This window comes from Xenopus laevis, chromosome 3L, assembly GCF_017654675.1.
Source record: "Xenopus laevis strain J_2021 chromosome 3L, Xenopus_laevis_v10.1, whole genome shotgun sequence".
Taxonomy (NCBI): Eukaryota; Metazoa; Chordata; class Amphibia; order Anura; family Pipidae; genus Xenopus; species Xenopus laevis.
Genome location: NC_054375.1, coordinates 59,403,516 through 59,430,003, shown reverse-complemented (window position 1 = coordinate 59,430,003; position 26,488 = coordinate 59,403,516). Strand labels below are relative to the sequence as shown.

Genomic DNA, 26,488 nt, shown 5'->3' with positions numbered 1-26,488 from the left:
CTTTCTATGTGGATTTTTCCCCGTAATTTTGTATGTAATGTGGACAACCAGAGTAATAATGGATTTCTCTGACTTCCCATATCCTGCTGAGATTATTTTAAGTCTAATTAAGCAAAGAAACAAGGTATTTATTGCCCAAAGTGCCCATAGACTACATTTGCACATCAATGTGAGTTCCACAAACCAGCTCTGTTTCCCAGATCACTGTCACTAAAGGAAAGAAGTGTAACAAATACCCAGCTTTTTTAAATGCACTCTCTGGGCTGAGCTGATCCCCTGAAAGTCACTTAAACAAAGGCATGAGTAAAAAAAAAAAATGACCATTTTATGAACACCATTGGTATTAGCAATCATATTAATTATAAACACAGTCAATATTCAGTTACTATTTACAGGATATATTATATTTTCATTACAGAAGGATGAAATAAATGAAAACACGAAGATAAAAACTGTTTTAGAGAAGATCAATATAATATGGCCAAAGTTAAGGAAGCCTTCAGTTAAGGGCCTATGATTAAGTGTTTGTTTACACGAAACACGTAAGGCTATGGATACAATAAACTACTTTTCACTTTGAAAACTTTTTCCTGGTGGAAGTTTGCCTTTTTGAGTGCCTGCTTCAAAGAATTTGAAGTTGAGTATATAAAAAAGCTGATCTGAACAAGGACAGCTAAGCTGAAATGGAGAAGGAAAATAATAAAGAACAGTAATACAAGTAACAAACTAAAGAAAGTCATTAAAACAGCACAATGAAAAATAATTTTTAAAAATCCAGATGAATACACAACATGTATTTATTAAATATTATACTACATTGGGGTGGGTCGATGAACATGTATAGACCTAATTCAATTTATATATGTAACCATATTCATGACTGTATGGAGTTTCATTCTATTTTGTATGTACCTTTTTGGTGCTTTTTTAAATCATGCTAAATTTCACAATTGTGAAAAGAAAATTGAGACTAATTGCAGCCAAAGCAGGAATTCTTGACCTATGGACTGCTCTTGCTACAGACAGTAGTCACCAAAAGGATATACTGTATGTCATTAATATTCAACTAAAGTTGGGTTTTAAAGGTGACTCCTCCATATAGGAGCTGATATATCAACAACTGAACTGGGGAATGCTGATGAATTCCAAGCCTTCTGATTCTGTTTCTGAATATTATCCTGACAGTCAAGAAATTTTGAACAGACAAACTTATCAAAGCTGATGCGAAGTGGGCAGAATATGTTTGAATGTTTTGCTGTGTGGGGAGTCTGCATGCATGAAGAAAGTATTTAAAATAAAGAGGGGGGAATGGTAACATTTGTTGAGTGTGGATATGTTTTCATTTTTCTTCTGTGCTGCATGATGAATTTATTAATTGTACCCTACGGCACTACCAAATTACTGTAAAAGCAGAAATGACTGGGAATCAAGGACAACTCAGGAATACATGAGTGCAATGTGTCTTGGGCAACCTTTCTACTCAGGTGAACAGCTGCCAAGTATAGTGAAGTTACAGGCACTCTGATCTGATTGCAGGTTATGGACCTGCAAGGCATCCGCTCACCTGGGCAATATTCCCACGCAGATACACATAAATACACCAGATTCCTCTCACAAGATCAGTTAACACTTTGGAACTTGTTTCCACTGCTGAGCACATACTCATGGTAAATGCACCATGAAGATGCCAAAAACAGTAAACTAGTAGGGCGCTGTTTGTTTCATGGATTTCAACGGATTTTTATGAATCAAAGGATAATTGTATATGATTAAAATACCACACTCTGCCTATGCATCTTAGCCCTAGATCAAACTGCAGTTAACAACAGTACAAGACCTACTCTGTTATCTGGAAACCTCTTATCCAGAAAGCTACATAGACTCCATTTTATCCAAATAATCAACATTTCTCTGTTCTATTTCTCTGTGATAATAAAACCATGCATGTACTTGATCCAAACTAATATATAATTATAGGTGAACTCCGGTCCACATAACACAGAAACCCTTAATATACCCATCACAGTTACCCGTTTCTTCAAAAAGTATGAATAAATGCCACTGTCTGTGCTGAAATCCAACAGATCTTCTCTTTCTGCATCATTTGAAATCCTGGCAGGGAAAGAGGGACTACACACTGATGTTACAAATTGTAACAACTTCTCCACAGCTTACAGACAGCATGCAGGAACTACATAACCCACAATGCATTGCACTGTGATGTTCAGTTCCTTATTAAAATCAAGTGTGCAGGGAATTGTGGGGTTTGGAGGATGCAGGCTAAGGACAGATACAAAATAACAGTAGTCAGCCAGCTCAGCAAAGTAGTCAGACAGATCAGCAGGAGAGCAGGGGGCTAGGCTTAGGGAACTGTTTCAAACCATTAAAAATCATGGAAAGTCTGCATATATTTTAATTGATGTATATTGCAAAGTTGCTTGAAATTTTGTTTACTTTTCAAAAAGCTTAAGTTATGTTTGTGTGAGTTCCCCTTTAAACATTATTGGTGGCAAAACCAGCCTATTAGGTTTATGTAATGTTTTCATAATGACTTAAGGTATGAAGATCCAGTTTGCTACTTTCCATTACTAATAACTAACTGACTAACTTTCCATTACAATTCCATTTTTCTAATATTTCTATTTCTGTCTATTACATAGACATAGAAATAGAAATAGGCAACCTCAACATAGACATAAACCAGCAAAGTAAATGTTGCTACTTCAGTGCTTCCCAAACATGGGCCTCAGAGATACAAATGGAAATCTAGACGTATGTTTTAAGACTTTGCTTATGAACAATAGAGTGTTTGACTGGCAATGCTCCAATTCTGCAATTGGGAATGTCATTACTATGACTACTATGTCTACCTGTATAAAAAAAGATATAAAGAGCTCTGTTCTGTTCCCTGTGCTATGTTTAGCACTGGAATTATCTCAGCCTTTCCCATAAGGCACGATAGGAATTTTTAGATGGCATCCAGAGATAATGCTTTAATTGGTAATACAAGCCAGCCCTATGTGCAGAAAAAAAATATGCTAGAGAACTCATATTGATCCAAAGAAATACGCCTGCTATGCACACTGAAACAATCCCAAATACTTACAAAAAAAACTGATATTTTGGGATTCATGAAAAACAGCCAGTCTGGGCACTTCATACAAAGAGTCTCTTGTTGGTTACAAGACTATTTCCCACTGCACTTTTGAACACTTGGCTAGTAGCCTTATATTCGTATGGTCTGTCACTGCCCTCCTCAAACAAGGTCCAGTGTACAGCTTAGTCTAATGAGAGGCTTCATTCATCTCCCTGCTGGTAAATTAGACCATTCCCTGCCAATCAGCAGATTGATGTATCTTATTAAGACACCTGTTTGTGTTGTAATAGAACCTAGAACTTGTGCAATCATGCAAAAGATATCCAGGGAACCACGGCAGCTTAGTACTCTTCAAATACACAGATTCCTGAGATAAATCAACAATTATATTGCATTAAATAGGTGAATCCAGCAAACACTGCAGTGAAGAGTAAAACGCACATACAGGTATGGGTTGTTATCAGGAACCCGTTACCCAGAAAGCTCTGAATTACAGGAAGGCAATCTGACATAGACTCCATTTTAACAATAATTATATATTTTTAATTATTTCATTTTTCTGTATTAATGAGACAGTAGCTTGTACCTAATGCCAACTCAGATATGATTATTAGTCCTTACTGGAAGCAAAACCAGCCTATTGGGATTTATTCATGTTGAAATTATATTTTAGTAGACTTAAGGTATGAAGGTCCAAATTACAGAAACACCCCTGTACTTTATATATAGTATGTTCCTAGAAATACTTCTTGAACATTATAATACAGAAGGGGGCTATAAGATCTCTTAGCTACAGTCTCCACAATATCATTCCACCACAAGCCTATAGTTTATATCAATAGCTGGGATTTAGCATTTCATAAAAAGTATTGTATATGGATGGGGGGATGTTGGATTCAAGGAATACAACATGATATGAAGTCTGTCCTCCTTTTGTAGTTTTGGTTACACAAAAAACAAAGTACAAGCAATTGAACAAATTAAAACAGGCATAAGGGGAGGAGATAACTAGATTACATCAACATGAAGTTTATTGATTTTTTTATTTACAGACGCGGTTACCACTAGGTATGAATTTTACATTTGATGTAACTTGTTTTGTGTAATTACATAGATACATTTTATACTCGAATGTACTTTATATATTTATTCTGATACATTTTACCCTGGAACATGTTTTGAAAACAGTTAATAGACTAAGGGGCACATTTACTTAGCTCGAGTGAAGGAATAGAATAAAAAAATACTTTGAATTTTGAAGTGTTTTTTTGGCTACTTCGACCATCCAATTGGCTACTTTGACCTTCGACTACAACTTCGACTTCGAATCGAACGATTCGAACTAAAAATCGTTTGACTATTCGACCACTCGATAGTCTAAGTACTGTCTCTTTAAAAAAAACTTCGACCAACTACTTTGCCACCTAAAATCTACCGAACATCAATGTTAGCCTATGGGGTCCCCATAGGCTTTCTAACAATTTTCTGATCGGAAGAGAATCGTTCGTGAAGATTGTTCGATCGAACGAATAGCGCTAAATCTTTCGACTTCGATATTCGAATTCGAAGGATTTAACTTCGATAGTCGAATATCGAGGGTTAATTAACCCTCGATATTCGACCATTAGTAAATGTGCCCCTAAGTGTTTTAGTTGAGTGGGCTTGTCTAGTATGCCTTAATGAGCTGTTTATGCAACAAGAGCTTTGCTCAATTGTGATTGGTTTTAATAATGAGAGAGTTTATTTGCAAATGTATATATATATATATATATATATATATATATATATGTGTGTGTGTATGGAGACATGTGTCCCATTTGGGATTGCCTATGACTAAGTGCTAGGTAAGCATGAAAGGTGTTAGGCTCCATGTGGGGTTTTTGGGATTTTATTTTGATACAATAAAAATGATTTTATAAGGCATGAATATAGAGAACATTTTTTGAGTTTGGTTATGAAGATTTCCATAATCTAATGGTGTTATATTTAGTAGAGTAAACTAAACATATTAGATACGGTATACTGTATAGCCAAAGCAAGTGACTGCCTATTCTTTTGGCATTATAAGATTGATCATAAGTGAGCCGTACTGTTATACTCAAAAAAGACTCCATTGGTTTTGATTTACATTTACAATTTACAATAACACTAAAATGGTGCTTACCTGTTCACATAAGGTCTTTTGCACAGTGATGGTAAATTTTTCCTTTCCAATCCCTTTTACAAGGATATACTGACATGTACCCAAGAAAGTATAATAACGGCCATCAAATGTTGTGAAATGCGCGTCTCCAATTACAGAGCATTCAGCTTGAAAAAAAAGAATTAATGCACCAATATGTGGGTTATGGAAAACACAATTCAATGCAGCATTCTTAAGTAGGATGCATCAATGGATATGGATAGTGATGGGCAAATCTGATCCATTTCACTTCGCTGAAAATTCATGAAATGCTGAAATGCATTGAAGTTGATGGGTGACAAATCTTTTTGAACACACAACTATTTTTTCTAGGGGAGAAAATATTAGCCTGGCATTATATGTCACTACTGTCTCATTTTTTTTTCTATTGCTATTTTTGCAATTGCTTTTCCATGACTCCAAATCAGAGCAATAAATGAGACAGTTCATACCATAGGACTTATTGCATTGCATCCTGCAGTGGTATTGTTCTCCACATTTCTATTTTACGTATTATGGATTTAGTTAAAATGACCATTATATTTTCATCTCAGTTCAGAGTGGCATCTTATTACAGTGATTATCTAGATGCTACTTTTTAGGCAAATTTTACTGGGGCATGAGTGGGTATTGTGACTGCTCCTTCACAATAGGTGAAACCAGCTTTGATGTGGGCCAATCGGAAACAGCCTGCAGTCAGTTAGGGACTTTTTCTATTACAGGAAATATCAGTAATAAATCAGAGCATTCAAACATTCATAATATGCCCTTTATCAACAAAATTTTAAAGTTATAGACGATATGACAAGAAAATATAAAGTAGAATTTCATAATTACCTGGACATTCATGTTCCGTGCAATTCCAAATGCCTCCAGCACAAACACTGCAAATATTAAGAATAACTTCAAATTTACATTTCCTTCTTCTAAAGCTAGTCATGTTTCCTTTCTTTATTTAAATTCACAAACAACCAATGAACTTACATAGTGCTCCTCAAAATTCATTGAAAGCTAGTGATATGCAACAGTCCTTATTCTGGTAACTAGAGAATTCAGCTACTAATTATTCATTTTTAATTAATAGCTAATACATGCACAAATAAAATAAATGATAATTTGCCATATTTACCACATGCTGCATTCTTGCTCAATCACAGAACCTGCTGGGTAGGCCATTCCATGATAGATGCATGGACAACTGGTCACAGGAACGCAGGAGCCGTTGTTGAGAATCAAACCTAGTTTATGAAATGAGAACTAAATAACATGAACAATCCAACACTGATCACAGGGTGCAACTTTTTACTCAATGTACAAATATGTTGTATTGGAAGTAATAAAGATGCAAACACCAAATCCACCATCAAGATCTTTACCATATATTTAAACCCTATTTGCATTGATTGAGAGGTTATGAGTGCAACTAGTTACTGTCTTCAGACTACAAATAATAATAGTAAAACATTGTAATAGTAATAAAAAGTAGCAATAACAATAAATATGTAGCCTCACAGAGCATTTTCTCAGTGACCCCAAGCTAAAAAGAGAAAAAAATGAATGCCAATTGAAAAGTTGCTTAGAATTAGCCATTCTATAAAATACTAAAAGTAATATATGTATCATAATATACATATATATGTATCATAATATACATATATTTACATATGCAGGTATGGGATCTATTATCCAGAATGCTCGGGACCTGGGGCTTTCCGTAATTTCGATCTTCACACCTTAAGACTACTAGAAAATCATATAAACGTTAAATAAACCCAATGGGCTGGTTTTGCTTCCAATATGGATTAATTATATCTTAGTTTGGATCAAGTACAAGCTACTGTTTTATTATTATAGAGAAAAAGAAAATATTTTTTAAAAATGTGGATTATTTATTATAATGGAGTCTATGGGAGCCTTTCTGTAATTCGGAACTTTCGGGATAAAGGGTTTCCAGATAACGGATCCCATACCTGTAATATGTAACATTGTACATAGTTTGGATACATATTTCAAAACATTCTCAGATAATATGATTTTAGCAACATTGTAGAAGTTACAAGAGTCAATATTTTTTGTTTAACAAGAAATGATGATTTATCGTTTTTATTTAATTGCAGTATCAGGCAAATATAACAAAGGCAAAATAATCAAGATTAGTGTGGCAAATCCATCAGTGCAAAGCTATGACCTACCATCTGGACAATAGCAGCCATCCAGGCAGTGGAGGTTGCTTCCCAAGCATTCTTTTTCATATGTGCAAGTTGGCGGACAACAGCTAATACAGTCACGGTGTACAAAATTATCTTCGCACTTCTCAGCTGCAGAGGATGCATAAATATCAAAGGATATTTGATTTATAAAAGTATTGATAATTCTGCTGCAGAAACAATGTCTTTAAGAATAGATCACACCAAAGATGATCATCAAAATTCAAAAACCTGGGTGACCACTGACCTATTTGGCTTTATCCTGTAATTGACAAACCAGGAAATAACCAAGCCCACTGAATAATCTAATCAATTGGTGAAATTAGCATGATCTCAACAGACATATGTTGGGCCATATTGACTACTAGTCCCATGGAATAGCTGGACACCCCACTCAATGAGTAGCCAGCTTTATAGGTTTCAGAAGTATTGGTACAAGAATAAAGTAACACATTGCATGGGGCTAGTTAACATTAACTACACAATAGCTGAATATTCAAATGTATGTTAAAAAAACATTTCAAATTAGATGTGAATATCCAAAAATAATGACACAATTTGCATGTTGAAAGCAAAGGTGTACGCACTGCATGCAGGAAAGTCATCCCTCCAGTCTCGAATGGGAAAGCCTGAATGAGAACATGCTCTAGCATACTCCATTACAGCTCGGCAGTAGGTTTCTTCATCATCTTTCCTAAGGATGTACATGTTATACATGTCAAACATGAAAAGGACTTGACAGTAAAAAGAATAGATTGTACACATATACAGTTAGCTAAAGATAAAGTATTTTTTTCATAACTCGTTACATATCCAAAGCAAATTAAAACATTTGAATTAAATGTGCTGGCATTTGAAAATCTCAGATATAAAGCATGGCATGACTGCTGTTTTAAAGGGGCTAGTCACCTTCCAAACACTTTTTTTCAGTTCACCAAAAATAAAGACTTTTTTTAATTGTTTTCCATTCACTTTTACTTTTGACTGTTTTTCCTAAATAAAGTTTAATGTTCCTGTCTCTGGTGTTTCAGTCTGGCAGTTCAGTAATACAGGTGCAGAATCTAAACTGTTACAATTTGCTACATTAGTTGATACATATCACAGCAGCATCTGTGGAATATTAGCAACTAGTGTATCAATTATAAAATGCTGCCTTTAATGAAACTCAGGGATTCTGCTCAGTAGGGCCAAAGATAAGAAATGTACTAAATAATGCAAAGTTGTCCAAATTGCAACAATCCTTGTGTGGCCCCCCACATGAAAGTCTGCCTGCTGTGTCTGCTTACCATATGTAAGCTTTAAAAGGTATCACTGCAGAGATTAACTAGCCCCTGCATTGTAAACCTCAAATTAAGACTGTAATCCCCTATATTGTTCACACATGTAATCCCCTGCATTGTTCACACATGTGACACCTCTATTATTCACACCCTAAATTTCTGTACTGACTGAAACTGCCCACATTGTTCACCTGTTTATAATTCATATAAACTGCTGAAGGGGCATCAGCACTTTGTTACTATATGTAGTATATCTTGGTATGGTCCTGATAGGTTTCCCTGTCTCCTGCTCTGTTCTGCCTTCCCTTTGCTCCCTGTGTGTGCCATACTCTTCCTGCCCTATGCTCCCATTGTGTGCCATACTTTGCCTGTTCTTTGCTCCCTGTGTGTACCATACTCTGCCTGCCCTATGCTCCCTGTGTGTGCCATACTCTGCCTGCCCGTTGCTCCCTGTGTGTGCCATACTGTGTCTGCCATATGCTCGTTGTGTGTGCCATACTTTGCCTGCCCTATGCTTCCTGTATGCTCCATACTCTGCCTGACCTATGCTCCCTGAGTGTGCCATACTCTTCCTGTGCTTGGTAGGGTTTGTTCTGGGGTTTTGTTATTGTACAGCACTAAACTAATGTATTAATTTAGAACAGTTTGCAGTCAGTGAACCGAGACATAAGGTAACTGAAACTATAAACTTCGATATTAGAAAAGTGGTCACAAAAAAACATTTGAACTATCTGAAACCAACTGAAAAAATGTATTAGAAAGTGAATAAACTCATTAATCGGATGAATGAGATGCTGATTGGTCAGTGAATAGACCCCTCACTCCAAACTGGGAATGCAGTTTATAAGACTACAATGTCTTGTTTAACCAGTGGAGAGCAGTTGCAATAAGAGAAGACTTTTCATTACCAAGGTCCTCCCTGAGAGCACTGCAGAAATTAAAATTACCTTTGTGCCAATGGCTAAAATAAACTAGTTCATCCAATTGTCTTCTATATCCATTTGTTTAAATGTGCATGTAAAAAGATTGATACATGAAACTGAGGCACACTAGGCAAGTCATCTGAGATTGCTTTTACTGGCTTTGGTCTCATGTGTTTGGGCTACTACAAAAATGTGGCAAACAAAATACTTGAAATCACCCCATGTTCCATTTTCTTTTGGGAAAGGGAATAACACATGGAGTACAACAAGGAGCTCTTAATCGTTTTTAAATGCTTCACTAGTAAAAAGACTACAGAACAGGTGAAAAAGAACACAAACTGAAATTCCATGATATTGGTTTCCAAAACTTACTTGCAGAGGTCATTCATGCAACTAGCAATATAGGAGTATGGGTCTATGGTCTCATGGCAGCTCATGAAAGGAAACTGTTGCAGAACTTGGCACTTGAGAAAGACCTCCTGAAAATAAGGAACATGAGAAAGGTAAGAAATATTCAGAGAACAATCTGTTTTGTCACCTATTTGGTATAAGACCTGTTAATTAAGAGTGTACCCTATGGATAAATGATAATATAAAATAAGAATACTGAAGCCTCATAAAGATTGTATTAATTAATAATTAGTCATACCTCCTGAGCTGCTTCATCAGAGCATGGATTAGGGTAATCAGACTCTGTGGCCACACAATTGGGTTCTTCTGGGGTCTGGACATTCCAGCTGTTAGCAAATAAGGCAATGTCTTCTGTAGAATCACCTGCTATATTAGGAAATATGATGAAAATATATGGGTGTTTTCAAATAGAAATTGCACAACATTTTCAAATTTGCCATCTAAGTGAAATATTAAGTGTACATGCTTTTAGTGCACTTTCCTGTCATGGTGTTAGCAGTCCTTTAATAAATGTAGTCCTTACTCCAAGCAGAACTCCACTACTAGACTTACTGTGCTGCATTGTTAGATCATCCGACCAATTTCCATTAAAGTTTCCACACAGTCCACATGGTTTGCCTTTATGATCTTCTGACAATTTGATATAAACACCCGTTTCACCATCCCAGGCAAGGGAAAATCCAAAGGTTGTTTTTACCAAAATATAGTCAGCTAGTCTTTCAATAAAAATGTTCTCAATTGTATGTGGAAGTTCTAATCTGGAAAACAAAATATGGGAAAAATAAAAGAATTAATAAACAAAAAGATTACATGATGGCATTGCAGAATCCCCTCACTATTCTGCCTGGTTTTGCCATCTGTTTTGGAGTTATTTGAATATTTAGGCATATTGCACCATGGACATTGTCATCGTCACTGCACTCTTGAAGAAAAGAGCCGCAGTCAAAACTCTGTCTGCCTCTTCATGCTTTTCATAAAGAAACATAGGAAGTATAATTTTTACAAAGCACTGCAGAATATGTCAGTGCTATATAAATAAGTAGTAATAATAGTCCTCCCTTTGACTTTTTTAAGGTAATAGCAGGTCTCTGTATTATAGTTTATGTAGGTAGTCAATCGAAATATTATTATGTTATTAGTCATGACAAATTCTACGAGATTAGCGTTTATTAACAACAGTTTCAGCCTCTGTGGACCTTACAATTAAATCTACAGTCCATACCATCAGGAGCTAGCAATGACAAACGCCTTGAAAACTTATGGGGCCAATTTATCAAAATTCATAAGCACAACAACAATTATTTTAGAGATTTATCAAATAAAAAAACCTCAAATTTAAAAAAATTGGCTCCTAAAAGCTGGTGGGCTTCTGTAGAATTCAACTGGAGATTTACAAAATTCAAGTATATTAAATTTCAAAGTAATATTCAAAGAAAATCAAAACTCATTAAAATGATTTATCAAATGTTTTTTAGTGTGGTCCAGTTTTTTTATATGATTTAAAAACTTTAAAATACTCTAATTTCAATTTTAATAAATTCCTTCCCTGTATCAGATTTAATAAAGGGCTTCCTATTGCTGGATGATATCACTGAGGCAAGTGCTTGGTCAGTTCCTTTCCTTCCCACCAACTCATTTTATTCTGAAGTGCTGTACATAATATCCTATTGAATATATTGAGTGGATATGGCAATTATTGCTTATGTTTCCTTACCGTACTCCTCCTTTTCTGACTTCATAACCGGAAACAGTGATCTCATCGTGGCTTGAGAAGAACATGCTGATTGAGCGGGCACATGTATACACTGAACCTCCACACTGTGGACTGTTGTGGACCTTAAAATAATACAAAGGAAAGCAATACACTCTCATCATGTTCTAAATGGTTTTGTCTGATGGCCTTGTACCATAGTATCTTTGTACTTACCCAGATAGTATACAGAGGCACAGGCTGGCTGCAGTCTCGGGAAAAAATGTAGGAACAGTTTCCAGGGTAGTAAAAATAGATTCCATCAAATGTTTCAAAATTATACTGTCCCCAGGTTTTACAGATTCCTTCTCTCTCTTTGCCAGTGTTAGGTACTATGAGAAAAGGTAACAGCAAATTCATTTCAGTTTAATCTATCTGATAGATGAGAATGCAACAACTTTAAAATGTATCCCACTGAACAACTAAATGTATGTCTGTTAGTATGACTTGAAGGCCAACTTATGTAATAAGTGACAACATTTTAAGTAGATATCTTCCACCTACAGCTTTCCAGCTGTGGCTGAGCTACACCTTCCAGCAGCAAATGAAATGGGATTCTGGGAGCTGCCAGCAATATTTTCTCTCAAACTGGGAGCTATGTAAACCAGAATCTTTGATTGGTAGTATTTTAGCCTATGTGGCTCCAACCCCTTGAACAATTGTTTTGAACTTTCAGTGTAATGGATTCGGGTCTAATTTGGTCAATCAAAATTGATCTGATCAAATAATTAAATTACTACAATTTGCTAAACAATTACAGTGGCTGAATCATATATGATCTGGCTATTTGGCCTGATGAGATCACATTTGTGTAGGCAGCTTTAGAAAATGAAAGAGAATGTGTATTAAAAAAACAGTGGTTTAAGCATATGAGGAACAATAAAGTATCCATATTAGAGAATGCACATTTTTCCAGAGAGTAGCAACATTAATCTAAAGTTGTGTTTCTCAAATTTTAAGGGTCCCAAGAACAGTTAGGCTTAATTACCAGCCTTAAATAATTAAGGGGTAGATTTGTGGTAAACACTTATTTGCTTTTTGTGAATGATGGCTGAGATTGAGTGACTGATACACACCTTTGTATATATTATTAACATTGTTTTGCATAGTACGGGGGCTCTGACCAAACTATTGGACTGCTAAGGGACTGCTAAGGAAGGACAGAACTAAAAAACCTGGAAAACCCCTGATATACACTCTACAACTGTACAAGGCAGATATTTATTTTTATATTAAGCACAGTAAGCAAATCTTACCAAACTGGCACCTGTTTCCCTGTGCCTGAAAGTTTTCACAGTCACAAACACCAGCATCTGTACAATGTGCTCCATTGAGGCATGCGTGAGGGCAAGAACCTGCAAAATGCATCCTATGAATTAGCTTTTAAAATGTTTTCCATTACATTAGGATAAGAAACAAAAAATGGCAGAAAGGCCTACAAGTTTCCACTGCAAAGAAAGTATTAAACTCAGCATGCTCTATCTTTTAAAAGAAAAGGTCTGTCAGAATATTCCCAAAACCATATTACCACTCCCAAAAAGAAAACAGAGGAGGTTGAACACAGACTCTTATCTGATCAAAGTAACCCCAACTCATAATCATCTATACTCAGATTTGTACACTAATCCATGAATTAAATCAACTAAATGCCCCAAATTCATACTAGCCTGTTTTTGTGTTAGGCTGATGAAAGTAAAGATCTGAAAACCGGTCTTAAATTTAGATTTGAGCACTGCAATGGCTGCATATTTAGCACATAGTCAAAGAGAGCACAGAGGGCATCTTCTTTTTCAGATTTATTTCAGCCAGCTCAAGAGTGCCTAAATCTTTCCTTCTGCCTCCCGTTGCCTTTAATGGGAACCACCTGACAATGCTAGATCTAATAAACATTTCTGGGATGAGAACCAACCTGTACCAGAAGCATAGGCAGTTTTAGGCAATTTTTTGTTGGCTATAAATGTTTAATCTCTAGTTATTGGCTACATCTCTATCCAAAATGTACAGTACAAAGGATAAGACAGACTACAACGTATTCCCTTAATTTTTGCCATTGTGACGGTATTGGCTAATCATTGCATGAACTTTAAAAGAACATAGGCCAGAAAATGAATTTTAAAAGAACATAGGCCAGAAAATTAGTTTTGATGTGATTCTGACACTGTTGGAATAAATTTGCTTACAAATTGATGGTCGTTTCCCACTAAGATAACAAAGATCTGAAGATATCCATAATCCTTAAACAATATATCAATATGTGTAGGGGCAGGCATATATCAATGTTTTAGTAATAAAAGCTTACTGTGCTCAGCAAAAAAAAATCCTATCTATTTTGTTACATACTTTTATGGGCCCGTTTACTTAGCTCGAGTGAAGGAATAGAGGAAAAAAACTTTGAATTTCAAATGTTTTTTTTTTGGCTACTTCGACCATCGAATGGGCTACTTCGAACTTCGACTTTGAATTGAATGAATCGAACGATTCGAATTAAAAATCGTTCGACTATTCGACCATTCGATAGTCGAAGTACTGTCTTTTTAAGAAAAAACTTCGACCCCCTAGTTCGCCATCTAAAAGCTACCGAAGTCAATGTTAACTATGGGGAAGGTCCCCATAGGCTTCCTAAACAATTTTTGGTCGAACAAAAATCGCTCCATCGATGGATTAAAATCCTTCGAATCGAACGATTAAAAGGATTTAATCGTTCGATCAAACGATTTTTCGTTCGATCGAACGAATAGCGCTAAATCCTTCAACTTCGAGATTCAAAGTCGAAGGATTTAACTTCGACAGTCGAATATCGAGTTTTAATTAACCCTCGATATTCGACCCTAAGTAAATCTGCCCCATACTGTGAGTTCTTGAAAGTTCTAGAAGCCCATATACACATTGCTTGATTATAAAGGACAATAAGGCAGCATAAACGAATATAAATACATGGTACATAATGAAATTATGTATATATAACAAAGTAAATTATAACACAAACCTTCTTGTGGAATAAAAGTTTCTGTAAAAACCCTAAGAGATCGAGCTCCAGAAGAAGGTTCATATTTCTGTAAAACAACATATTGAAGAATTGTAATAGTTGTAACATTGCAACTATTATTCATCACCAAGGAGGTTCATGAACATATAAATGTACGAGGCCGAAGGCCAAGTGCTTTTATACAGGTCATGAAACTTCAAGGTGACATCTAATATACTCATATCTTGCAATAGGGGGTACATTATTAATTTTATAATACTCAAGTTTATAATACTCAAGTTAAATCACTAATCACGGATTATAACTGACGATATAAGGATACAGGATATTCTTGGTTTTAGTGTGTTATATTTGAATAACTGTAATACTCTAACATGTGATAATAATATTTTAACAATATTATGTTACAGCTCTGACAAATGTACTTTATAACCCTGATATGGGGAAAATAATTTCTCAGAATACAAAGTATAAGAAATAATTTACTACATGAGTTGAAAGGATATAACATAGAGATGTCCACATTGGTACCAGATTTGCGTAATTAAACTTCAACTTCCAGTATACCCTAGTGCAGCTAGGAGGCTGTCCATAAAGCTCTGGTGGGATGCAGGTTGCATGCAATACCATGATCTTATAATTCCTGTCTAAACTCTTTCAGATAGCTGGCCTAACTATATTGAGATAATGAAACTAAATCTGGTATTCATAGGCAGGCTGGGGGCTATGAAAATACCACGGAGGTACACATCTGACACATCTGACCCATCGGACTATAATTATATATATCTCATATAGAGATATGAGGCCACATCAAGGAAAATGGCCCATGAAATACCTTATTTCTAATAAATGTTGTGATTGCTAGCACCCATGCCTTTGTAAATACAATGGAATCACCATCATCGGACTATTTCCTACAGAGTGGACATTTTGTATAATAAAACACATCATTACTAAGACGTTGATCTCAAAATTATCATATTGATATATAGTTCTGTAATGGTAAATCATATTGCTCATTGAATATCCATAAACAATGTCATTAAGCTTGGCCTGTTATTCCCTACTGTCAGAACGGGAATTCAAGGTCAATTGTACTGTCCTTATATACATTTTCATTTAGTTAGATTCAGGGGCGTAACTACAGAGGAAGCAGACCCTGTGGCTGCAGGGGACCCAGGAGGTATAGATGGGCCCCATGAAGCCCTAATTAAAAAGCAATTACAATATATATTGGTAAAACAGGACAACCTCTGGATATTTTAGGGGCCTTAAAATGTATTTGCTGTGGGGCCCAGTAACATTTAGTTACTCCACTGGTTTCATTAGTGGCCTTAAATGCTTTGCTGACAAATGTTTACTAATAACAGATGCACAAAGGTGATACTGGGCTAGAGCTATTCTGGTAAATAATCTTAAGCATGTAAGAATTACTGTAACAACATGGGTAAACAGAACCCATGAATTGCCTTGAAGATATGATCCAACACTCTTGATAAATATTTTACGTGTGTTTGTCAAGACTGAAAAATGTGATCATAATAAAAACTGAAGTTTGGGGGGGTTGGTCCAAATGCCAAAAACTCAAAAATTCAAGTTTTTTTTACTATAAAATCAGAATTTTTAGTGGGAAAACTCAATTTTTTTAGTAATCTATTAAACCTCCCGAACGTGTTAAAAGTCTGAGTAAAAAAAATAATCCAACTCAGACCTGCCGAGTTCATGTAGAAGTCAATGGGAGAAGTCCAGAGGATATCCTGATCTGCTCTGGATTTCGGGCAAAAATCTGAAATAATCTGACTTTTCGAACGCTAAATCCATGAAATTCGTAAGATTTGAATTTTTTCACAAATGTATTGATAAGTAAGGGTGAAAATCCGTGCAGATTAGGTTTGGCTATTTTACAGAAAATTATCAGAAATTTTAGGATTTTGATAAATAATCCCCCGTATGAACATTAATACAAATTTGTGAAAATTACAGCTGTAGGTTTAAAATAATTTAACACACAGTATCCTTATGAGCCATGTAATCAATGTAATTGCTAGTAATTGATGTCACAACAAAATGTGTGCATCATAAGAAATTAATGGTCCCCTTGTTTAAAATATATTTTCCCAGCAAGTTAAATGAGCTGCATAAAAGCTCTTGTGCTTTAATCTCATGCCTTTATAAAGTCCTTATATATGCAATGCCAACTACATTCTTCCCTATATTATGCAGCATATCATAAGACTTTTAAAAAGCATATCTCATATCTGTGTAGGACTATTTTTGGTAATTATTGCAAGCTTGAACTATAAACAATATATGTTGCATACAATAAACCCCAAGCAAATCCTAGATGACTACCATCAAATTGCAAACTGCATTCTTTCTCCAATAATTATTATTTGCTATATCATTTCCATGCATAAGAATGGTATCATATGTCACAAGATAGAGCTACAAGTTCTGTTTATAATTAGATTGTACATTTGTATTTCCTCCCTAAAATAGGATAAATGTTGGATATTGTTAAATTATTTAAAAACATTTACAGGTCAATGGTTTGCTAGGCTGTATGCCTCACTACTTAAGTGCTGCCCATAATACCCTTTTAATGATACCCTATTTCAAAACAGTAATTTTAAATACATACCCTTGCATTATAATATTACCCTCTACTCTTCTGATCCATTATGAAAAAATATTTTTATTTGACTGTTATGAACCACTGAGGTGGTGACCTCAGCAAGTATAACTCATATTTCATTAAAAAAAAAACAACAATAGCAATCGTTTTATTGACTTTTAACCGAATGTGACATTTGGAATTATTTTGCATTACGCAGATTAATTTAGCGTGTGCCCTCCATAAAACATACGTTTTTAGCGCAGCTCTACTTAAAATCTGAGACATTTGAGACTACTGTCTTCAGATTCAATTTGCTTCCCAAGTTGAAGAAAATTAGCAAAACATTTGCAGAGAGATGTGTAAATAGACAGACAGACAGATAAAGGTTTTTGTGTTGCTGATACAGGTATAGAACCTGTTATCCAGAATGCTTGGGACCTGGGGTTTTCCCAATAAGGGTTCTTTCTGTAATTTGGATCTCCATGCCTTAAATCTACAAAATAATTTAAGCATTAATTAAACCCAACAGGATTATTTTGCCTCCAATACGGATTAATTATATTTTAGTTGGGATCAAGTACAAGGTACTGTTTTATTATTAGAGAGAAAAAGGAAATAATTTTTCGGAATTTTAATTATTTGATTCAAATGGTATCTATAGGAGATGGTCAGAGCTGTATGTAGAAACATGATTTATGGGATTTAGCTTAACTATTATAAAAGAAATAATTTTATCATCATATGAATAGATGTAAACAGGTGTGCCATTACCAATATCAACCTAAATCATGAAAAGTAATGTCCGTACATTTACTTGTATTGTGATGCAAATATACAGTATGAGTTTTTTTCCAAAAACAATATCTATCTATCTACAGTATCTATCTAAATACTTTTATTTACTTAACATGCAAGTTAAAAAAAATTCAAAGTGTTCTTTAAAATTTAAATCTAGATAATATCTAGAAACAAAAACTACTTAGAATATTTTATGGGCTGCATTACAGTCAGTGTGAAAGAGATTTCATCTTTTTTTGATGAAATGTGTATGTCAATGTGTATGCAACCAGACTAGCAGGGGATTTAGAGTTCAATGGCAGAAATATCTGATGGTGGAAGGCGAGTGTGAGAATAAGATAAACTCGGGCTTGCTTGATAAGTGAGACAGAATGAAGTTTGAGAATCACAGGAAAATAGGTATCAAACAGAGGATTGATCCTCCCCGCGCTTTTACCATTTCTTTGGTGTGACAAAGACTCCATTGTCAGTGCAAGACTCATTTCAGAGGCGAGTTTTTCTCTCGAATGGTATAACCTACCTCTGCTGTTAAGAGATCTCTTTTCTGGCGAATTGCATTAAACCCGTTTCTGGAAGAAAACAAAAAGTATCTTGTATTTTCAAAGGTCCAGGAGCAACCTGAATAAGCTATTCCTGGGGGAAAGGTTTTTTTTTCTGATTTCCATCACCTATCAAAGAGGCCTTTCTTGGGTTAACATTTAAAAAGGTAACTTGTATGCGCGTGATCTCATCTTACACAATTGAAGAGAGAGCTTCACAGATCTGTGCTCTAGAGAATGAACTGCTTGAAATTAGAAAGCAGAACGGGTTTTTTTCAATTCTTTTACACAGCCTCTTTTATTTTATATAGAGGATGGTTGGTTAATAGAGTTTAAAAGAGTTAAAAAAGTAAATTATTAAGGGTTTACCAAAAATAAAAAGTTTCTTTACCACTAATATATGCCTTTTTATAAATGTTGGCTGCTGTCTGCTCCTAGCATTTGAGCAAAGTAAAATTAAATTTACTAACTTATACACATATTTGTACACTGATGCATGCTGGGTGAAATACTGTATGTGGCATTGTGGGAAAAACATGGTGGCAAAATATGTTTTTGTCTCAGGACTAAATTAATCCCTATATATTAAAAATGTGAATAATTAAGTTGACACTATCAAATTATTTTACTTTCTAAAAAGTAAATAAAGAATTCTACGTCATGATTTTAAAAGATTGAGAAAAATATATATTTGCAAGTATAGTTACTGGACTACAGGGACCTCACAAGCTACGGAGAACTACAACTCCCAAACTCCCTTAATGGTCAATGGCGAGAAATTGTTGTTGGTAGATAGAGTTTCCTATAATTGCAAGGTCATGAACTTGACCTCATTGTAATTCCATTTCTAATTTTAGAATTACAGAACTATGTACAAAATAATTAAAATGGCACAGTGGAGCAGAATTAGAGTTAAAATGATTTAAATTTTTTGAGTAGGTCTTCATTGTACAGAGCAAATGCAAGACCACACAAATGCCTAGGATAGCAAATTACATTTGGTAGCATGAAACTCCCAAGTGACTGCTGAACATTTAACAGAAAGCAATAAAGCCGGAATAGGCTGCAGATTTTAGTACACCCAGGGGAATCCTCTGCACTCACATTGATGTCCTCGATTTCAGACCAGAAACTGCAGCAATGGACCCTGAAAAGGCAGAACAGTTACATGAAACCATCTTCTTATTAAACTATCACTAGTTGGTAAGCTACTTTATAAAGTGCAATCCACGTTCATACATCCCATATCTATGAAGTCCCTCTTTGTAAGACAGCTCAACCTCTTTTCTCATAATATGAAAGGAGAGAAATGTCCAGCCTGATGTCCTCCAGTTGTCGTTGAACTTCATCTGCCTGCATGACCTGTCTTTTGGGGTTCAGTTCTATAGAAGCTGGGGAACCCACAGCATGGTCCCAGATTATAGTCATAGCACCCCACTACATCAAACAGTTACATATTATTACATGCAGCTGTGCAAGATTAGATTCTGCTTATATTTCTTTGGAACAGGATTTCTTTTTTTAAATAACACATGCTTTGCCAAGTTCACCTACCCATAATCTTTCACTCATTACTGGTATTTTCAGTTACATTTACTTATTTGAACTATTGCTTTTATTCACTAAAACAACAACTATAGTTTAATCTGTTTGGTGGAGCATATTTAACAGCTAAATTTTTTAACATTCTAAAGTGGAAACATGGCAAGTAGAAGAAGATACACATGAAAAACACTAGGATTTTGCTCTGATAAATCTAGAAGAATGCTTTGCACTAGCAGCAACTTATTGCACAAATGTTGTCCTAGTTTGTAAATAAACTGTAGTGGAATACTTACCGAGGAGAGACAGCAGAAGTGTGCACAGGAGGAATTTGTTCCAAGGTATCATTAAAGTGAGATTTCCCCCAATGTTCATCTCAGTGTAGCTTGGCAGCCAGAAACGCATCCAGAATACTGACCTTCACTCTTATGGCATCTTAGTAATAAGTTTCTTTGCAGACTATTTCGATCTTTCATTGAGCGTGGATTATTACCATGTCAGAGCTGAGAGTTAAAGAGACTAAGTTGTTCAGTCTTCAGTTGCCTTTGAGGCTTTGGAAAATGTGCTAGTGACTTGCTTGGCTGAGATTTCCTCATTAGTGATGCATGATATCTCCTTGTCTGTATCAGTTGCACAAGCTCACGCAGACTGGCACGTTTTCCTCTGCTGCAGGCGGACTTACCCTTTTATAACAATTGTGATGATGACATAAGATAAGGTGTCATATTAAGAGAGCCTTGTGCATTTTTCACTAGGCTCTGCTCATTAACTCATTAGTATACAGCAGGTCCGCTGATACCATATATTTAAAAGACAATCTAGGGAATACATTCATTTTTAGCATTTTCTATAACAGTTCTACAAAAGCAACACATGCATCCTAATGCCATTTTTATACCTGCATTTTTTAAGTATTAGAGAAAATACTGCAAACTCTTAACTGCAATTAGTTGTGTATAATGTGTATTTCTTTTTTACACTAAGGAAACTTCATGGAATACTTTGGGAACTTTGGGAGAAAGTGAGGACCAAATATGCCCTATGGTTGCATTACGTTGTCTTTCATTGTGCAAAGCTACACTGCACACAAAAATCCCACAAGCTGAAATATAAGTTAGCATAACTTGCTGCAATATATGATAGCATAACTTGCTGCCCATAGTAATAGCACACTATATGGATTATTGAATAAGCTGGGGCACTGCAAAGATTTATGGAATAATGTTACTTTGGCACCAATCTCCACCTGGTCTTGCCATTTATATGCCACATGTTTTCAGACACAACAGTCATTGTAAATACCTACAGCTCACCCTGTGAAAATTGTACAAGGCCCAAACAATTATATTTAAATGGACGTTCAGCGGTTGTTATAAAACTCAGGTTTCTGGATCTGTTTCAACATTTTGCTTAGGGCCATACTTGCCTATTTTCACAACTGCAGGCACTATTTGACACGAAGATATTTATTATTTGTGCAATTGCACCACCTTTGTAAACCAGCCTCTAAACTGCAATGTGATAATATGTGTGGCATAATTGTACATTGCTAATTATACATTTGAGGCAAATAAACTTGGAAAAAACTTCCCAGGAGATATGCACTAGTGCACTGTAGATATACATACCCAGGGTACTTGATATTTTGTCTCTATTAGCGCTGCATCATATGTTACCCTATCAACCTATCAATCAAAGTATTGTACCTTCTTTAATCATATTAGAAGCAACCAGCAGGTAGCTTATATTGGCTGTGCCACTCACTTTACTGCATCAGGATGACTTGAACCAGACATTTTGAGTTCAAGCCTATAACAACAAGGTTGTAAAGGACTCTATCATATCAGTCATGCTGTAGTACTTTCAGCAATATCCAATATACTAAATACATCATTGCCCCTAAATGGCACTCAAGATTTGGAGGATTTGTTGGAGTCCCCAAATCTTAAAAGCTAAGTGCCATTTAGCAAACAAACAATTGCACAACAATGGGTATACAGGCCATTGAGACAAGAACCGCATAATCAGTCAATGCCTGTCAAGCCTTTCTGAACAATATCTGGCCAATTTTTGGCCAAATATCAGTTTGGTAGGCCCATCAGAGTACCCCATGCAGGTGCAGATAAGCTGCCAACTCAGAGCCAAGTATGTGGGATAACTTTCCTCCAAGAAGGATTAAAAAACACAAAAAGCAGCAGGGAACATTAATTGTGCAAACCCTCATAGTCTGCACCACAAAACAAATGCATTGTGCAGTATCAACATGGATTTTGTTATACTTTTGGGTCTAAAGTGCTGCAGATGCATAAAATATAAGTGTAAAAATATATATATAATCTGTGATTTATCAAGTGTGTTCAAATATCTGCACCTTTATACCTAAAATGATTTCCAATTTCATCTTTTTCGAACAAGCATATTTAAATGCAGTTAAGCAGACTTGATTTTTATTATCCTTAAAGGTTACACTTTTATTTTCAACTTGATATTCCTTTATTATAAGCCAGCCCCTGGCTAGAATTATTTAATGCTTTAATAAAAAGAACCTTCCACCCAAGACATAACACTCTACCACCCTCCTGCTCATTGTTTGTTGGTGGGGTACAACAAATAATTGTCTAGGGGTTCCAAAATGGAAGTGGTAATGTGATTAGTGTAGTGTGTCCATACAATAGCTCAGAAGCCTGTTGTAATTCTTTATCAGTTTATTCCATGCTTGCACATTCTGACACATCTTGATTCAGTGACTGCATAACCCCTGCACTACAGTAGTGCAATCAGTGCTTGTAAATATGGATTAAAAGTGAAAAGTGATGGGTAAAAGACATTGTTATGTTGTAAGCTTCATCCCAACAGATCAGGTGCATGGCAAAACAATGAGTGTATTAAGCAGCATCCTCTAGACCATGTCCATGTTGAACTTCTTTAAATAGCATAGTATGAACTCCGTTGTGACTCCATATATTGCGGCTTATCATTTGTCTGTCAGTCTTTCTTAATTAGTGCTTTTATCATAGTACACCGGAGGTTGCTACCTTCTGGGTCACTTCCCAATGTGCTCCAAGCATCTACCTTTCATGCTACCTAAAGTATTTTTTTCGGCAGAAAAACGGAAAAGAATATATCATATTACCTTTATACTAGGTAATGTGCATTGATTTTCCAGTCAAAAAGAGTTCTTGGATACTCAAAATATACTTAATTCTCTTTCTGCTGAAATCCTTCATAACTCAACCCAAATCCTAAATACTTGGAGTTACAGCAATTGGATCACAACACCAGGAATGCAGGAGGTTGGAGCAAGTACAACATCAATGAACCAATGTGATCCTTGATCCGACTAGATTTTGAATCTGCCTGTTGGAGGGCCCCATACAATGGGCAAGAAGCTGGACTTTGGTCTGTTGGCAGCTTTTATCGGCCTGTGTATGGCCACCTTTAATCTATGTGCCCTTTATCAATTTGATGTCCCAAGCACACTTAGTGACCACTTTGCTGGCTTCTTAAAAACAAAAAAGATTCCATCCACGAATAGACTGCCAGGTCTACAGACATTAGCTATGTCAACCTCCCTTAATTCTTTTGCTCTTGAGTCTGAATTCTCTAGATCACCTATTTATACCCTTTTAAATGCCTCCAAAATGCTTCTGCTATTATTTAAAGCCCTTTCTTACCCCCGTGTTCCTCTATGAGGGGGCTGCCATATTTGTGCAGCAGGAGTCCATAAGCATTAGAAACTCTAACTCAAAGTCTTAGATGGGACAGTCTGGTTGGCAAAACAGTCAGGTTTAGGGACTTCAAGTAACAATTACTTTAAAAAGAAGAATTATCAGTGAAAAATTATCAATATGACCTATAGGTAACTATTAATGTATATTAATATTTGAAGAGAAAATATTTAGTATCAGTATCACTTTAAAGCCACTGACTTTTAACACTACCCACGTCTATTGTTATTTCCCATATTAAACTTTATTATCTTTTTGCTCTTTACCTCTGAAATCCTATCCCCAAAACTAACCTTTGATCCTACCTCTTAGAACACTAACCCCCCATATCTATGCCAACATTGCACTTAAGGGCCAATGCTCCCAACCATTGTGCATAGCAACACTTAGGGGCATATTTATTATGCAGTGTAAAACTAAATTCACCCAAAAACGTAAAAAGCTGTGTAAAATAAATGGCAAATTTATCAAGGTGTGTGTAATTTTACACCATGCAAACACCAGAGTTGCTGTCTTTATTTTATATTGCTTCTGGCGGAATCATTCTAAATACAGTACAAAAAATGTACTCCGTTTTATACACAGTGAAGCCTGGTGATGTGCGGTGTTTTACCCCACTGTTTTAGTGCCCTCTTAGTAACCTATTTGTTCCTGTAAGTTACCTCCCCCCCCCAAACACAAACACACACACTACAGGGCAGGGTCATCTTTCTTACTGTGTCACATGGTACTTTGGTCTGTGGAGCATATTTATACAGACAACTGCCTGTGGTTGTACTGTTGTTAACATGGGGAGGTCCATTTATCAAAAGTCAAATTTCGAATTCATGTGAATTTTTTTTAATTCAAATATACTCATAATTTTACTGGGAGGTTATTTAAGAAAAAATTTGAATGTCTATTATTTCATCGAATTGTTCCGACCCGAAAATTAGAATCATGTCCGATTTGTATCCGATTTGTACAAATCGAGTTTTTCTCCCGAATAAAAACTCGAATGTCAGGAAGGCTTTTAACATCCCCCAATGGCTCAACAGACCATTGACTTGTAAATGAACTCGGCAGGTTTTAGGTGGCGAATATTCGAATTAGGACTGTTTCCATTGTCAAGGTGTGATAAATCTCACATTCAAATTTACATTTGAATAGGGGGATTAAAATGTGAATGTGTGAAGTTTGACACTCGGAAATTCGAATTCAAATTTAATATAAATCTACCCCTAAAGTTGTTGAAATTTTTATGAGCTTTAAGAAAATTTGCATTGCTTTTGAGCCAATAATGAATGGCACATCCACAAATGGCAATATTGCAGCAAAGCAGTCTGAAAGTGAGCACATGTCTATTGTTTTATGTCACAAACCCATCAATATCCCATCTATTTCATTACATTAGTGCACATCTATTATATGCATCTATTTAATTGCATTAGCACACAAAACCACTGGTATGCAAGACTGCACAAAGCTTACTAAAGTAAATCTGTCCAAGACAATTATTACATTATTTCCTCTCTTTTATAGGCACTTACCGCATGTTACCAAGAGCAGAGGCAGTGATCTTAGCTGTTCTTTACATCATATTTAGACTGATAAATGCTTTAAGGGCTTCCCTATTTAATGTCCACATTTTAATTTCACACAAGCAGCCAGTGACCACATTCAACATTAATTTTAAGCAAAACATAATTATTTAGAAATATCATGTGAATGAGAAAAAGCCCACACTACAATATATCACATATAATAATATTTAGTAATATTATACATGGTATATATTATTAGCTTATTATTTCCTGTAATCACTATCAGAATTTTAGACTTTAAATGTGCAATCAGTATGGGGCCATAACAAAGGGATCTCCCTCCACCTGTTGATGATTTCCATCAACAACAGGCCAACAGTCTATGGCCAGAGGCTATTGAAGGATGATGAGTTTGTTTTAATTAAATTGGAAAGATCCTTGGGGTCCTGTGTCCGCTACAAAGCCTGAGAATAATGTCCAACACATAATTTTAAGACTAAAAAAATATCCTTTTTAACAATTGCATCTATCTTTTAAAATGCATAATGTACACCCTGTTGACAATTAAAAGCCATTGTGCTCTGGAACTTTGCCTTAACCTGCAGAAATGTGTGTCTTTATTTGGCCCCCAAAGTGACTTCTAATATCCTTATTATTTATTGTAGGGGATTATTATGGTATATCAAAACTACCAAAAAATCCATATTGATATGCTATGCAATTCTATAATTACACAGATATGAATCTTTGCACATGAATGAAGCATGGGAAATTAACAAATAGGCTGCCAGTTTGCTGCACCATAATAAATATGTGAGGTTTGCCATCATGATGGTACTAGATCCTATTATTCATAAATATGGAGTGCAGCTGCCAATTCATATCAACTTGGGGGTCCTGTT

The 26,488-nt window shown here is 35.5% G+C and overlaps 1 protein-coding gene across 1 annotated transcript in view; it reads right to left on the bottom strand.

Moving 5' to 3' along the window:
- otogl.L (otogelin ike L homeolog) overlaps nucleotides 1-24,513 on the bottom strand; it is a 97,562-nt gene extending 73,049 nt beyond the window's left edge. The window contains exons 1-16 of the mRNA XM_041585568.1: nucleotides 20,588-24,513; nucleotides 20,074-20,230; nucleotides 19,898-19,940; nucleotides 18,775-18,823; nucleotides 14,837-14,903; nucleotides 13,107-13,205; nucleotides 12,028-12,182; nucleotides 11,815-11,936; nucleotides 10,653-10,858; nucleotides 10,358-10,463; nucleotides 10,062-10,190; nucleotides 8,074-8,180; nucleotides 7,472-7,597; nucleotides 6,409-6,517; nucleotides 6,117-6,163; nucleotides 5,262-5,407 (exon numbers count right to left, since the gene is read on the bottom strand). Coding sequence (XP_041441502.1) covers nucleotides 5,262-5,407; nucleotides 6,117-6,163; nucleotides 6,409-6,517; nucleotides 7,472-7,597; nucleotides 8,074-8,180; nucleotides 10,062-10,190; nucleotides 10,358-10,463; nucleotides 10,653-10,858; nucleotides 11,815-11,936; nucleotides 12,028-12,182; nucleotides 13,107-13,205; nucleotides 14,837-14,903; nucleotides 18,775-18,823; nucleotides 19,898-19,940; nucleotides 20,074-20,230; nucleotides 20,588-20,740 — 1,821 coding nt within the window. The 5' untranslated portion in view covers nucleotides 20,741-24,513. The remainder of the gene's footprint in view (nucleotides 1-5,261; nucleotides 5,408-6,116; nucleotides 6,164-6,408; nucleotides 6,518-7,471; nucleotides 7,598-8,073; nucleotides 8,181-10,061; nucleotides 10,191-10,357; nucleotides 10,464-10,652; nucleotides 10,859-11,814; nucleotides 11,937-12,027; nucleotides 12,183-13,106; nucleotides 13,206-14,836; nucleotides 14,904-18,774; nucleotides 18,824-19,897; nucleotides 19,941-20,073; nucleotides 20,231-20,587) is intronic.
- Between the last annotated feature and the right edge of the window lie 1,975 nt (nucleotides 24,514-26,488).